Here is a 16,433-nt window from a genome sequence, read left to right as displayed (position 1 = left end):
TTTCTTCCGCTTGTAATAAGTACTTTAAAATGCATTCAGTAAATGTTGAGTTTTAATTGAAACTGTTTTTTCCTAGTGAAAAACTAGAAGACTGCTCACGCAAGCTGATAAAAGAGAATGGTTTAAGTGCAGGTCTTGCATTTCCCACTGGGTGTTCTCTAAATAACTGTGCAGCCCACTACACTCCCAATGCTGGAGATCCAACAGTGCTGCAATATGATGACATCTGCAAAATAGATTTTGGAACACACATTAGTGGTTAGTTTTCACTTGTAAATTACAAAAATACTTTGATTTGTTTTATTGAATGCAAAAATTGTTTCAAATTCATTTCTTCTGCTAATTTCAGGCCGTATTATAGACTGTGCTTTTACAGTCACATTTAATCCAAAATATGACAAACTATTACAAGCTGTAAAAGATGCCACCAATACTGGAATAAAGGTATGCTATCTATTACAAATAATTTTTGCTGAATTCTTCATACATATAAAATACAGGTCCTTTACACAATAGGTTTTTAAACTTTTCTGTTTATATAATATGACAGAATATAATATAATAGAATATATATGTATATGTTCTGTTGCATTCTATTTCTGTTCATATATATATATATATATCTTTTATTTCAGTGTGCTGGAATAGATGTTCGTCTCTGTGATGTTGGTGAGGCTATCCAAGAGGTCATGGAGTCATATGAGGTTGAAATTGATGGCAAAACATATCAAGGCAAGTTTTCTCTTCCTAAAGTACGTAAGAAGAATAGTCTGGGAGGGGAGGTGTGTGTCTTCAATTCCTACTTTACTCCTAGCCATTGATTTACTCCTAGCCATTGACATGATCTTTCTTTGCACTAACAGAAGCCTGATGCACATAATTTGTAGATGCATACATCTTGGACTAGTTTACTTAAACTTTAAGGAATGTTACTCTTTTTTTGAAAACTTCTCCATCCTTTTTCAAACTTTCTCATATCTTTGGCAGACAGCCAATAGATTATCACATCTACCTTTTTATTATACTCAGTGGCCGTGTCCACACATGTGGACATTTGGTTCCCTGGGGACAACTATCAGCAGCACACCTTGTGCTGCTGCTTTTGTCCCTGGGAATGCCTGTACCATGTGCCCTTTGGCGCATGGCAAATTACCCCAGTTGGGGTAGGGGAGGCTGAGGCCAGCACTAGGCTGGCCCCAGGAGCTTTACTTGGGGTCCTGGGGGCCTCCCAGGGCTGCAGCAGGAGCAATCTAGGTCCACAGAGCCTGATCGGCAGTTGGAGTGTGGCTCCAGCCAGCCAGGTTTCAGTTTTGAGCAGCGCACACTGCCCCTGTATGCACCACTCTGCTTTTTTTTTTCCTCCATGGGTTTTTTGACCACTAGATATCCCTTGCAGCGTGAAGAACAGCTGAATGTGCAGTATGTGGTGCCACAGAGATGTCTACAGTGCCACATACCACATGGCCATGCTTCTTTCAACACGGCCAGTGAGGCTTAAAGTAGGAACAGCCATTTGCAATTCTAGTTTGCAAAATTCACAGAAAATAATTTTAGTACTTGCTGCTTAATGTTCTAAATTGTTTTCATAAAGGCTGATTTAGGGGTATTCAGATTACTCTGGTGCACTGGTCAGTGCATGTCCTTTAATAGCATCTGATGAAGTGATCTTGGGCTCAAGAAATCTCATGCTATCCATCTCTGATTTAGTCAGTCTATGAGATGCAAATCTACCCTGCCTTCTCATTGTTAATAAAGCCATAGCACAATATATACAGTATGATAATATCTTGCTTAGCTGAAATATATACAAGAAACTGAGTAGTTTTCTCTTCACTCTTGCTAATATTTGTAGGTCTTCATGGAAGTGCAGCAGTATCACTGCAAAGGATCTTGGGAGCTCTTGTCCTATCTTTTGCTTAAAGTAGGATTGTTCCTATTTAAACCAACCTAGACATGTGTTTGGCTGTCCCAGTGGTCGGCAACCTTTTTAGGCTGCAGGCCAGAATGACTGACTGTCTGCTTGGGTTGGAGATGGGTAGGCGGGTGCTAGGATCCAGCCACCATCACTTGTCCCCAAGGTGGCATAGGCAAAGTGCCTGCCAGTTGTCCCTGCTGGCAAATACTGCCAAAATCCCACATCTGTGGGCTGGATCAAATGGTTCTGCAGGCTGTAGTGGTCAATCCTTGGTTTATCTTGCCCTTGAAATCTCTATCCTTGGAAGATTTTAACAGCCTTAGCGTAATCTGTTCCAGTTCCCAAAACTGGACACATTATTCTAGGTGAGGTTCATCATTGCTGAAAAGAGTGGAAGAATTGCTTTCCTTGATTTGCAGCTGACACTCTTGTTAATACAGCCCAACATGCTATTTATTGCCTTTTTGCAGCAAGAACACACTGTTGCCTCAAATTCAGCTTATGGTCTGCTATACCCTCCTCTCACCCTAACCCCCACAGGTCCTCTGCAATACTGTAGGCTAGCCAGGCATCCACGTTCTGTATTTGTGCAGGCAGTTGTTCTATCCCAAGTGCAGGACTTTGCACTTACTCTTCTTTACTAAGTTCATTTGAATTATTTCAGACCTTTTTTTCAGTTTATCAAGGTCAGTCTTTGTGTCCTAAAAGTCACTGACACTGAAATGTGAAACAGTTGTTAGCAACTTACCTTTAACTGTATTTTGTTTTGTTTTCTTGAACAGTGAAACCAATTCGCAATTTGAATGGACACTCAATTGGGCAATATAGAATACATGCTGGAAAAACTGTGCCCATTGTCAAGGGAGGAGAAGCAACAAGAATGGAGGTAAAGTAAGAGATCTTGAATTTTTTTTTTTCTATTTAGGCATTTTTTTCCACATGCCACAAGAAAATGTCTTCCTGCCTAGTCCAGAGGTATAGTGTTTTTGACCATGTTGCACAATGACAGTAGAAAATAACCTTAGAAATACTTAGTGCCATTTTTGTATATAACTGAACATCACTTTGGGACTTAAGAGCAAAGCCTTGCAATTGCAATACCACTACTTTCAATACTCTGGCTCTCTACCATCTTTCTAAAGTTGAAATACTGGACTGGTATGAAGAGCAGCTTGAAATATAAAGCTTGTGCATTCCACTAATAGAACAAGCATGGAGGCCAGTGGTTTATTTCTTCTAGTATCCATCCTATTGTTTCTTGCAGAAAGGACTAAGAGATATTAGGAGGGTGAGGTGGAAAAAGTTAGTCACAAGTTTCCTAATTTAGCATTGTGGATTGGTATTTTTTTTTATTAATGATTTGTTGTTAATCTAGTGCCAGCATAACATTGACTGAGATGTTTATTTAAATATAGCCAGTTTGGAAGAATTTAGAATTCTCAGATTGTTTAATGGAACATCTAGATCTTTGAGGAAAGATCACATAAAAATTTGTTCAGCTTTTGCTGGTTTGCTAGGGCTCAATTATGCATTATGAAAGTCAATATGTTTCTCAAATTATTTGGGAGCAGGATCCAGATTCCTACAGTACTTTGCACATTTGTATGTATATTTAATTATATGTAATATTGCATGCTAATATAAAAGAACCAGAAAAAACCCCAAACCCATTTGAAGTTGAGAGAGGAACACAGCTTCTGACTTTCTTTTTAAAAAGTTGATGAAAAATTCACTGATACTTTTTTTTTTTTTAACTTCACTGCAGCTGAATAGTCGAGAAATACTTTGGGATTTTTTTTTTTTTGTCTTAGTGTTTAAGCTGTCTGTCATAACACATTATGTTAACTGTTGCTTCCACAGTATTGAACCTTTACTTTTCAAACTAGTCTAAAGCAGGAGTTGGCAACCTGGTCACTTCCTTTTCCACCCCTTTTGTAATCTTCTTCCTCTTCCCCTAATGATGCATTTGCAGCCTAACTGCTGCTTACCCCTCTGCCCCTCCACTAGTGAATTGTTACTGATGTCCCAGCTCCAGCCCATAGCTTGTAGATTACTGATCCTCTAGTCTAAAGAAGTTAGACACCCAAATCCCATTTAAGAACTCTGGGAGTTAAACATCTGCTTTGCTGTTGTGCTTCTCTGATCATCTTACCCTTAATGATCAGTGAACACATTTGGTAGGTCTTTGTGTATGGTTGATAATTCTGAACATAACTAGAATTCTGTTTTTGCAAATAGGCATCTGTCTCACTTTATTGAGGAAATATGCAGCTCGTGCAATGGGTGGGTTAAAGATGCTCTTTACTTGCAGCTGGTGATGAGCTGTACCAGCTGCTGTTATCAGAGACCTGCTTATAGAGGACAGATGAAAAGAAGTACTTTCATTATTGGAATTCCTTGTAATCAGATTGTATGCATTTTCTTACATACAATACACCATTTCCTCAAAAATTAGCCTAACTTCTCCCAAAAAAGTTGGGGGGGAAAGGGGGGTATTGATGCATGTATTAAGCAGGGAAGGTGATTTTCTGCTGGGGATAGGAGCACCCTGCTTTTGGTTCCTGCTTCACAGTGTAGCACCTGTTGCATTGCTATTCAGGCTGCTGAGGAAGTAAGTTGACTTAATGGCTAATTGCTCTTTACTCCAGAGGTGTTACGGATTGCTTCTCCTTTTTAATGGTCTTGATGTTCCACTAACTAAGCTTACCCTTTCTAATGGCAACTTCGCTGTCTGCTGGCTGCTTTGCTTTGTTTCATAGCTTTGGAGATTCTTCAGCTATTTTCAGATTCATAGGTCCACCCAGAGACCAGGGTTCAGGAGCAACTAGGGGTACAGGTTTTGATAAGCAGAAAAGGGGGGGGGGGGATTCATCTGAAGATTAGGCTCTGTTCCTGCTCTGTGCAGCCATAAATTGGAAAAAATCTTTTTTCTTCATTCTGCCTTTTAGAAACAAGGTGTGTATTACTATATTCCAGGGTGCGTTATATATGAGATAATATTGTAATTTACACAGGGCACATGGGTGTTTTCTGGTACTTTAATCTGTGTAGTACAGGAGTTTATTTCCAGTTTAGCCAGGTGTTTCACAATAAACTGTAGTTTCTTAGCTATGTGGGAGGATGCAAACTAATAAAAACTGATTCTTAAGACAGCACTTAATTGAGGGGTTGTGAATTGTGCACTTGTATAAATGTTAGTATTTATGGGTTTGAAACAAGTTGGCCTTCATGACAGTACTGCTTAATTAAGCAGTTATTTGGAGTTCTCTATTTTTTTTCTGTGCTGTATGAAAATCTACTTTGAATTTTTTCTGAATTTACTTGGCGCTCAAAGAACTCACAACATGTTTAGTTACTTGAATCACTTTCTTGTCAATTCTTCATATTTTATTTTACTCATTATTAATTATCTTTGACTTTTGTACCATTCAGGTTTTTTACCATTGATCTTTACTTTCTTCTAGTACTTCATGACTTGTTTGTGTTTTTGTTTTCCCTTTTTAGGAAGGTGAAGTGTATGCTATAGAAACCTTTGGTAGCACTGGAAAAGGTGTTGTTCATGATGATATGGAATGTTCTCATTATATGAAGAACTTTGATGTTGGGCATGTGCCAATAAGGTTGGATCTGTTTAAGTTAAATTTACTAGATAACTAATCTTTACTTTTTTAATTTAGGGCTGTGGTTTGGCACAGCAAAGATTCTGAGCTTACATTAAGCCTTTCAGAGGACTTTAAAAGAGTAGTATAAATGATGTTCCTATGAAATGTGCTATGCTATATAGGTGCATTTGAGTACTGGACTGTTCACCTATAAACTCCTCTATTTATAAACTTTTCATAATTCCCTTCAATCTCCTCTTCCTTTTCCAAAATGCATTTGTTTCCCTCCTTGAATCCCTCTGACTTTGGCTCTGGAATCTTAAGTAAATCATCCCTTTTGAGAACAGAGAGAGTTAAACTCTTGGGGTAGGGACAGAAATTACACACAAACTTGGTATGTGTGATCAGAAACCGGTTCACATCTGTAACTCAACAGAAGTTCAGTGCGCATAAGCCGCTTTCAAAATGGCTGAAACCAGTTTAAAATAAACCTGGATAGATGAAGTATTGGCATTAGATTTATGACCCAGATGCCTTGTTCCAGGGGGACCCAAAACCCTCAAACTGACCACAACCTTTCCATTTGATAATAGGTAAATCTATTGGTACACAGTAATAACAGAAAAAAATAATACAAGTAATTCTCTGGCTACCAATCCTAGGGCTGTCATCAGAGTCAAGGTGCATCTGGCCAGAACTTGAGCTTCACTCTGAGGTTCTGTCATGAATGTCATATGGCAGTAGTCTGGAGGTTGGAGGCTGAGGTGCCCCTCTCCTCCCCCACAGTGGGGTGGATGAGATGGGCCAGTAGTATGCCCTCTGTCCATGTGCCTTAGGTTCTCCTATTGGGGACGACAACAATTTGTTGCTCTAAAGTCTCTCCTTTTGTAGTCTTTTTCCTCTTGATGATGCTTCATCCATGGCTGTCACTGATTGGTCTCTTTCTGGTCATCTACTGTCCATGTTCTGTCCTGTCAGCATATTACTTTGTTTCAGAAGCTCATCACAGGCACATGTCCTAATTTGGGCTTTCTGGGTCTTTTCCTAATTTGGTCTTTCCCCCCCAAACTGGAACCTCAGGCCCCTACTCTCTTGGGCCTTGTGAGCTGGTGCCACCTTATCTCATGCTATGGAACTGTGGTATACACAATTTCCCAGGCTATGTGTGCATTCATTGGCCTTGTGTTAGACACCCTGTCTGCCTTAAAGGCCATGAGAAATGTGTGACCAGGACTTCAGAAATCAATTAACCCTTGCTGATGCCCTGAACCATTATTCTAATGCATATATATTTACTGACAAGCCAGTTCCCAAAAACAAACCTGTAAATGTCATTTTTTTAGCCATCAGTAGTAACAGACTTAACTAGTTTAAATTAGATTGGTTTATTGAACTTCTGTCCCCTCTAGATTCAAGCAGTCTGTTTCAGCCGAGCAGGGAGGCATGTTCTAGCACCCTTTGGCTTCTGGCCTAGGCCGCTGCAGGCATGTGGCTGCATTTCTGGAATCGAAAGTAAAAGCTTGTTCATTTGCTTATTGACTCAATCTATGCAGCTTAGATTAACCTGAGAAGATTGAATTGATTCCACCTCTGGCTTTTTGACGGTCTGTACTTAGTCTAGAAGTAATCTTAAAAGCCAGGTACAGGCATTACCAGTAAAAGTGTATAAGTGACCAGAAACCGGTCTGTACCCATCACAGAACAGAAGTTTGATACACACAGATGGGTTTTAAAAGGGCAGGACCTGGTCTAAGATTTGCCCTCCCCACCAAAAGGCAATGTGTGTTCTGTTTGCTGCCAATCTAAACTACGCTGCTTACAGCAAACCACATAACTTAGGTCAGTTCCACCTCAGGCTTTTTGAATATCTGTACCTAGCCTTTGTCAGCTTCATTTTTGGTAAAATAGATACCTTTTTTAAAGTAATGGTTCCTTTCTTTTCGTGTGTTATTTTTGTGACAAGGTGTTTAGCAGAATACGCAGATCTGTTGGAATCTGATGGGGCCGTGCTATGAGCACTTCTTCTCTGGCCTAAAGCAATGGTGATAGAGTAAAATACTCATACCACTGCAAGTATTAGTGTGGTGATACTTCACATGCAGGGCTTTTCCAAGCCTCTTTGCTGTATCCACAGCATTTAATGCGTGTGTCATACAAAAAAGTGTTGCAAAAGGATTTGCTTATATCTGGAAATACCAAAGTTTTAAGATGCTTATTTCTTGGGCAGTATGCCATACATGTTTGGAGGATTATGTGTAATTTATACATATTCCTTGCAGTTCTTACCAAGTATACAATTTCAGAAATAAAACTTGAAATTGGCCAGTTTTAGTGGACTAGAAATTTTGGATCTATCAAGGACCCTTTAATATTACAAGTGAATGATTGTGTTACCACTTAAATGATATCTCTTTCTAGGGGAAAAAAAATCTAACAACTATGTTATGCTATATTATGTTGGCTTTTAAATCATCCTAATTGGGCTTTAATGTTTACTCCTTAGTGAGGATGATGGGAAGCTAGCAGGGGTGAGTTCATATCTTTCCTGTTCTGGTTCGCAAAGCCAACAGGGCTTTGTGTGTAGAGGTCATATTTTTTGCAAAGAGAGAAACATTTTTTGAGTGGCGCTTCAACTGGTGATCCAAAATCACAGGCCAATTCCCCTTCCTTCTTTACTGATAGTGGTTCTGTAACAAATGCTGTTTCTCCCTTTTACTTTTTTCTGCCAGTTAATCCAATGTATTCTCTTTTCTCTCCAGACTTCCCAGAGCAAAACACTTGCTAAATGTTATCAATGAAAACTTTGGCACTCTTGCCTTCTGCCGCAGATGGCTAGATCGTCTTGGGGAAAGTAAATATCTAATGGCTCTGAAGAACCTGTGTGACTTGGGTATAGTGGATCCGTATCCTCCTCTGTGTGATATTAAAGGCTCATATACAGCACAGTTTGAGCATACTATACTATTGCGCCCAACATGCAAAGAAGTTGTCAGCAGAGGAGATGACTATTAAACTCGAGGCCACCTCAACACCTTTATACTCTAGGCTTTGTTGGAAAACATTATAAGAGTTAATTTGCAACATATTGTCTGTTTTAACGGTGAACTGATACAATACTTTCCCTGTTGGGAAAGGAAGGAATTTGATCAAAGGCAAGTCTTCTAATGTAACTAACAAAGGAAAAAGCTTTCAGGTCTCTAGAAATATTTCAAAAGTTGCTTCTATTTTTTCTGTTCAGGGAAATATGTGCTATATGGCTCAATTTTTAGTTTGGAATGTGTTACACATTTTGTTTCGAACATTTATGAAGAGATGCTTTTCAAATATTTATATTACCATATTCCTACTTGAATGCTTTGAATGACTACACCTGATTTCTGCACCTAAGGCCTCTATGGCGTTGCCTTTTAAACTTCCTGGAATCCATTTTGTAAAAAATAAAGACAAATTTTCAGATCTTAAAAATATATATACTTTTTAAAGTCTGCTTATGATTCTAGATAAGTCTGCTGGGAAATTGCTCTATTAAATATTTAGGATCCTCCAGTTGCCACTTATTGTCTTGAAATTGGGCCAAGCTTATCATTAATGTAAAAGCTGACATTCTGTCACTTAGTTAACGGTGCTATCTCTGTGGGGAGCTAGACCAAGGACTTGTCCATTCTTCACAGAATAGGGTACACTGCAGTGTCAACTGTTTCTTTTCTTGTTGAGCATGGCTGTCTCCACTCTCAAATTCCTTCGTACTGGAACTTGGTAGTGAACATGTTCTGGCCAACTCCTTTGGTGCTGTCAGTTGGGATATGCTGTTGTTCTGCCTTGGAGGTTAAATGCGTCATTTCATAGTCACTAGGCAGCAGCTCATCAGTTGCATTAAAATGTGTGGCTCCAGATTCTTTGGTATCTGCATGCCCTGTTGCATGGAATTAAGTATTTATTGATCTTGATTCCCTCTCTTCTCAAAGTACAGGATGAGTACTGATGCAACTTACGAACAATAATGAGAATGAAAATCATAAGTTTTGGTCCATAGTTGAATCACATTTTTGATGAGTGCTTGACACTTCTTGATGTAACAGACATAAATGTTTTTTTTGTTGCAATGGCTGACAATCTTATTCGTGAGGACCTTTATAGCCAAGGCTGCAGCATGCTTAATGCCACTGCCTGCTTATTGTATATTATTGAATCACTTATGTTGAAATTCTGCCTAAAATTACTGGTAACACATGCCGATTTCTGTGGTCTTCAACACAAGTGCCTTAAATATGATTTGCATAGGAAACAGAGTAATTCTATTGCTCCTTTATACACTATTTAGATGGTCTCTCTTTTATTTCAGGAGACTTTTATTCCTTAGAAATATTAAGTACTTTACCTCCTTTTGGGGTTAGACAGAGCTGTATTTACTTTTCATAAAAACCTGATATATATGAGCTGCAGCTGTCCTAGCCTCCTAGTTTGAGGGGGGTGGTATAACATGTTGTCTTAAATCAGAGAAGAAACTAAACTAATTAAATCTTTATTTATTTAGAAATGGGTAGGAGAACCTCATGCACTTAATTCATGTTTGTCTGTTGTCTCCACTTGGGAGTGTTTGTACCTTGCATGTTATTTCCAGCCAAGGGGCGTGCAGCAGCAGCTTCATGTCTGTGCACTGAGTTTGATCAACATCGGGCGTTTCACTGATTACTGTGGACTGCAACATACCGAATCCCTCACAAAAGTGAAAACTGAGTTTTGAAAGACTTGTCGATTTAGGAAAGGGTTGTTGGGAAGTCTTTGCAGTGGTGCTAATAGACTTGCATTCTTTTGTATTGGGAATTGTGAATCCCAGTCCCCACTTAAAGGGGTTCAGGTGTCTGATCTGGATTTGTGAATTCCACATACAGAGCCCAGCACTGACTTCTGCGTGCAGGGATGCTTATTGTCATACCTAGGGGAAGATTCAAAGGCTTAAAGTTGGTTGGTTTTATTTTCCTTCCTGTTTTTGATGAAGGATTTCTCATTTTGCTGTTGCCTTTTCATCATTTTCTTGGCTGCTTCCAAAGGAAAATGCTTTCCCTTGCCTCTTTAGAGGGTGATCCATTAGCCATTGTACTTATACTAGTACTGGTTGCTTGCTTATTAAAGAATTCGGCTGTATCTTGTGAGTAGTTTGCTTACAGCCTTTTCTTCCTCCCTCTCCTTTCCTGTCCCTCCCCATAAGCCTCAGTCTGCTAAGAAGGCACTATTAGATTGGGAAATTGTGACTGGTCTTGGTGGTTTTATTGAGCTGGCTATTTTAGCCTGCAGAGATGCACCTCAAATAGGGGGATAGGCAAGAAGATTCTGACTGCATTTTGAGCCTGATGGTCTCCTTATCCAAGGACACAAGCAGGGTCTATTTTGAAGGGGGAGTCCCCAGCACGATGGTGGGAAAAATGAACATTGCCATCTTGTAAGCAAGAAAAACACACTAGAACTGGTAAGGTACTTTCTGTCTTCATTGGGATGCTGGTGGGCACAGGATGTAGCGTTGGGAGGCCCAATTAGAATGCTTCTTGCAGAGTAATGTTTTGAAACCACAAAACACCCAGACACATCCTGCCTTCAGAAAGCTGCAGCCCTCTCCTAACAAGAACAGAATTCTGTAGTTTTCTGGTATGACACAAAATATAGGGATATAATCCTTAACCAGGCAAACTTGCCACTTAAGGCCAGGTTCTGCCCCACATACTCAAGTTGAAGAGTTCTTATTTTAGGAGCAGTCACTGATACCAGTGTGACTACGTGCAACGCAAGTTATATGAAATCTGACCCTGTGCAGAGCATCAGTTGACTGAATATTACCTTGGAGACTTGCAGCTCACATATCAGTCTTCTGTAATGTATTTCAACTCTGGCTGAAGTCTCCTAGTGTAGCAAGCCCTGATATTTCTCTGAAAGTAGGGAGGGAGGGGGGAAGGTGTGGGATTTTTTTTTAAACTAATGCTGTTGATTTAGTACAAACGTATTAAATGGCATGCTTTACTTCAGATCATAGCGGTTGTAGCACCATGGTTTCCCAGAGCCTATTGTGTAGCAAACTGACTGACACTATAGCATGTATTTTAAGTGAATATATTTTTGGCACATTATATTGTGCCTTTGAAAATGTTAGTAAGTGTCCTGAAAATGAAATAAAGAAAGCAGGTACTACTTTATAGCAGAGAATTGCTGCTCTTGCTAAATTTTCATTTACTTTCCCTGGCAATATTATGTCTGCTACGGGAAAACAATATTCATATTCTCAAAGAGGTACAAAAAAAGTTTAAGATGGCATCAGGGAAACTTAATGCCATGGTTTGTAAATGCTACTGGGATTCTTCAGTGAAAGTTTTGAGAGTGTTGGTTGTAGTTTAGTGGCATTTCGCCAAATTTCTGCTTGCTTCAAATATTTTTCTTGTGGGAGGAAACAATTGTGGCATATGATTGATCAAAGTTTGGTATAGAATTTGCAGTTAAGAGGTATTTTTTTGGTGGAAATGATGCTTTTGCAGAATATTCTTTTTCTTGATATGAAGATGCATTCACAGATAAGATGCACAGTTTTATAGCTTCTGGTCTTAAGAACATAACAGATACCAAGACCCAGGGTCACTTTTATGAGATTTTTTTTCTATATCAGTTTGAGACCAGTGCTTTTGTTTTTATAATTTGAAATGTGAGCACATTTTTAAAAGTAAAAACAATTAATTTAGAAAAAAGTGTGTTGTGATTTTTTTTTTTTTTAAAGGACTTTTGTAGCTAAAATTATGATGGCATCTTTTTGTCAACACAAACCCAGCAGTTTTACTAATCAAGGTAAAAAGCAGTCATGTTGATTTTTGTACAAGCACTGACATATTTGATGGCTCTGCAAAGTTGTAAAGTATCTTCTAAAGTAGCAAATTATTCAGACAAAGGCAAACTGCAGTTGCCTGATAGACTTCTTTCCCACCTCCCCCCCCCCACAAGATGCTACATGTTGGCATCCATATCTTTTTTGTAGACTTCTTCAAATATGGTTAAATCTTTGTGACCTTCTTGGTACAGAGGACAGCAACAAGGCTATGCCACAGACTTGCACAAGAGCAAAACTTACTGGCTGTATATAGACATTACGTTTTTCTAGGTTTAATCTGGACTACAGCCATCACTATATACATGTGGACATCTATAGTCTGAATTAAAATTGGCTCTAGTCTGAACTAACTAATCATCACTGAATGAGGATTAAAGTTAATGCAAATTGGGGCAGTCTGAACAGGCAGTTTAAACTGTATTAATTAGTGTGTGTGTGTGTACACATGCATACAGCAGGTATCTAGGGCTTGCTATTGATTGTGCTCACCACCAGGTGTGGCACCAGAAGCCCCATTGTCTCCACAGCAGAAGTGTAGAAATGCACAAAAACCTCCCTGATGGTCAGTGATTATCTATTGATGCTTAATTTGGATTGACATTTGATTCGAATTATGTGATGTGAATCAGTTAATGGTGAGCACATCTACAAGTGGCCATTGTTTTTTGTTGTAAATAGTTCTTTATTTCAGTTCCTATATATGATAAAGTGTTGTTTCCACACCTCATAAGACATTGTGGACTGCAAGCAGCAGCTCACTTAACTATGCTGGTTTAGGGCCCTTCAGGCACAAGCTACAGTGGGCTGGAGACGAGCAGGAGCCATCTTGGGAACCATTAGAGTACAGTGCCTCCATGTTTCCAGTCCAGCAAAGAAAAATCAGCCTCTCTACTTCAGACATGCATCTTTCCCCACAATTGGATTGCATGTGGTACATGAGTAAATTTCCCCTTGAGGTTATGTTTAAGGTTAGGAGAAACTACAAGCACCTTTTTGAAATTCTCCCCTATGTATTTCATTTATTCCATTTGTCTTTGAGGTCTTGTATTGTGGTAGTTATTGGTATGGAGGGGGAAATATGAACTGACTTTTGCAATTCCTCTCCAGTTATTAGGCTTTTCCCTTGCTGATCACCGAAGAGGAACCTATTCATTCTTGTTGAAGAATGAAATTCCTCCCAAAGGGATTTGCTTATTCACTCAGGAACCTGGATGGCTGAAATACTGTCACTGTTGCTTAGCTCTAAAGGAGTGAGTCCCAACATCTGATTTTTTTTTTTTCTTTTATGGACTACAGGGGCCCTAGCAGCCATTCTGTCTGAGATTTTTTTTCTCTACTTGCATGTATATAAAGGCTGAGAGCAGATGTGAAATGGCATTCACACAGTGCAAGCAACAGACTAAAATGCACACTGTTTAAAGGGGTTAGGGAATTAGTTCCATATGGGGCAAAGCCCTGACACCTTCTGAACCCCTCAAGGTAACAGCAGGGGAGATTTGGTCTTATAGGAAATACTGAACTGCTATTCTGATTGCACAAGAGGTAGGGAATAATCATAACAAGAAAACCAGAGAGGCCATGAAATCCAGCCTGCTCTGCTGTTTCTATCAATTTTATGCGGAAGGTGCTTCATTTACTACAGTGGTAGTACAAAACCAACTCTTACCTCAAAACCAAGACACACAAAAGTTGAAGCATCAGGGTACCATATTTAATCCATTAATTTTACAGACAGTGGTAGAAGAAGAAAAGTGTGCAATGCTTCAGAGAGCTCTTTACCTACCTACAGTTTTAATGCTTTATTTTCCTTCAGTAGTTATTCCAGTTAAAGATGATTTATACCTGGTGCTGTTTTATAATTGAAACTAGATACAAGTAATCAGAATTTAAATCTCAGTAAAACAGTTGCTTTCCACACTGTGTGTATGTACATATGCATGTGTTTGAGGTAATTTTCTAACAGGTGAGGTAACTATTTGCATAGGTTTTATGAGAAATAATCTTGCACCACAAACAACTAATCTTGACATTAGCTAGAGAATAAAAGGAAAAGTTGACTTTTTATTAGGCACAGGCTTCAGGCCCAGTAAATTCTCCTGAATGCACAGAAAACTAATACTAGCAGTAAGAAAAATGAAACAAAGTATGAAAGTTAGAGATATTGAAGCATAAATCAAAATGTAGAAGATTACACTCTATATCATTTATGCAACTTCAATTTTAGTGCAGTTAATTTACCATGTTTAAACAGTTTTAAACCTGGAAATGTGGAGCACCTATACACATGATGAAGCCCTGCTCTGAATGTGCCAATTAGCATGCATGGGAGCATGCTAGGATTGAGTCTGCTGGAGCATGCTAACTAGTGTGTTCCAGGAGCCTCTGCATCATGTGTATTCAGCATCCCCATGTTTCACAATGGCGGAAGGGCTGCTTTAACTAAAGCTCATTTAATGAGCTTTAGTTAAAGTGCTCCTGACACCATTTTGAAGTGCGGGACACTGAACACACATTAAACTGCAGGTGCTTTAATTAGAGCACCTCAGAGCTGCTCTAATTAAAGCACCCCCACTCCTCCCAGAGGATATGCATAGACAGATGCCCATAATGTTTTGAGTTTTATGTGCTTTAGAAGCCTAACCTCTTACCAAGATTTTCTCACGTTTCTTCACTGACAAGATTAACCATTTTAGATAAGGAATCTTGTTCCCTAGAGTTTAGATGTCTAATTAATAATTTTACAATCCCTTAATTTCAGCCAAAATCCTAGTAACTTCTGCTTCCCCCACCCCCGTTTTCAGAAAATACACTGTTGTGTAAATAAGCACGAGCTATTGTTTCCCTCTGAAATTTTTTAAGAGTAAAATTTAAAATCAGACATGAATTTGTAGGCATCTTTCTTTTCAATATTGTTTCACAGGCACCAGTGGGGAAAATGGTGAGGACCAAGTTATCCATTACTTATGAGAGATTTTTGGGGAAGGGGTGTTCTGGGAGGCAGGGGAATCCTAATAATTTAAAGAACAGTTGCTTCTATCTGGTATTTGCTAGAAACTCTTTGTTGGTAAAATGTTAACTATTAAGAATTATACTAATGCCTGTAGACAGTAAGAATCAATATACTGTAAGAACTATCCTATAAAATGTACAAAAATATATAGAAAAATAACCAGAATTAGACAAATCAGTTGTAAATCGAGATTCATTTTTTTCTAAACCAATTCAAAGATTATAAAAATATAAAAACAGAACTTAAAAATAGCCTGAGGTAAGAGTTAAATTCAAATTGCAATTACTTCTTAAAAAAATAGCTATATAGAAATTTTAGGTACTTTGAAAGTTACCTACTGTCCATATAAATTTATACTAATAGAGTGCTTGCTTTAGCTAGTACAAAAGTGTAAAACATAGTGTACAATGATTAAGACAAAGTAAAAAAAAAATCAATACTGTACTTGAATTTTCTTTAAAAATATATGCAATTTATGACAATCTAAACTCTTACTGTACATGGCATATTGGCTTGGGATTAGCTGCTACTGTGTTCTTTCAGATGGTCAAATTCTGTATGCTCCTGGCTTTCAGATGGTGAGATAGGACATGGTACTTTATAGTGTCCATTTGCCTGAGTAACTCGCTGGCTGTAAAACAAGATGTAAGCTTGAGTCTTGCGTACTTCTCCCATAGTGCATATGTTGAGCTTGGAATCATTGCAGTGTACCCAAAATCCTAGAATGAAGTAATATTTCAGTGTAAAGTAATCCAGTATCTTAAATCGATGTCCTGCATTGTACTTAAGTTGATTTAGTGTCTACTACGATTCATTAAAAACAATTCTCTGAAAGTGAGAATTCCTTGTATGTATGCACTGAAACAAAACACATCTTTTCATCTGGTTAAAGCACCAACACTAAATTTTACCAAAACCACAATTTAACCTTCTATTTTTTTCTATGGCAAACTTATGGAAGTGACTGATCTATTGTATACACTATGGTTTACATGCAGCTATTCACCAGGAAAAACTAAACAAATTAAAGCTCTCCACAGC

At 38.5% G+C, this 16,433-nt stretch overlaps 2 protein-coding genes across 4 annotated transcripts in view; one reads left to right on the top strand and one right to left on the bottom strand.

Annotated features, from left to right (window-relative positions):
* The window catches only part of METAP2 (methionyl aminopeptidase 2), a 28,225-nt gene extending 19,239 nt beyond the window's left edge, over positions 1-8,986 (top strand). Inside the window, exons 6-11 of the mRNA XM_006268143.4 lie at positions 77-258; positions 350-444; positions 636-732; positions 2,698-2,801; positions 5,420-5,535; positions 8,277-8,986. Of these exons, the coding sequence (XP_006268205.1) occupies positions 77-258; positions 350-444; positions 636-732; positions 2,698-2,801; positions 5,420-5,535; positions 8,277-8,529 (847 nt within the window). The 3' untranslated portion in view covers positions 8,530-8,986. The remainder of the gene's footprint in view (positions 1-76; positions 259-349; positions 445-635; positions 733-2,697; positions 2,802-5,419; positions 5,536-8,276) is intronic.
* Positions 8,987-14,071: 5,085 nt separating this feature from the next.
* The window catches only part of USP44 (ubiquitin specific peptidase 44), a 28,979-nt gene continuing 26,617 nt past the window's right edge, over positions 14,072-16,433 (bottom strand). For all 3 annotated transcript variants that reach the window (XM_006268141.4, XM_019489257.2, XM_019489256.2), the window contains exon 6: positions 14,072-16,111. In XM_006268141.4, coding sequence (XP_006268203.2) covers positions 15,912-16,111 — 200 coding nt within the window. In that variant the 3' untranslated portion in view covers positions 14,072-15,911. The remainder of the gene's footprint in view (positions 16,112-16,433) is intronic.

This window comes from Alligator mississippiensis, chromosome 4, assembly GCF_030867095.1.
Source record: "Alligator mississippiensis isolate rAllMis1 chromosome 4, rAllMis1, whole genome shotgun sequence".
NCBI lineage: Eukaryota > Metazoa > Chordata > Crocodylia > Alligatoridae > Alligator > Alligator mississippiensis.
This window is presented reverse-complemented; position numbering and strand designations above follow the sequence as displayed.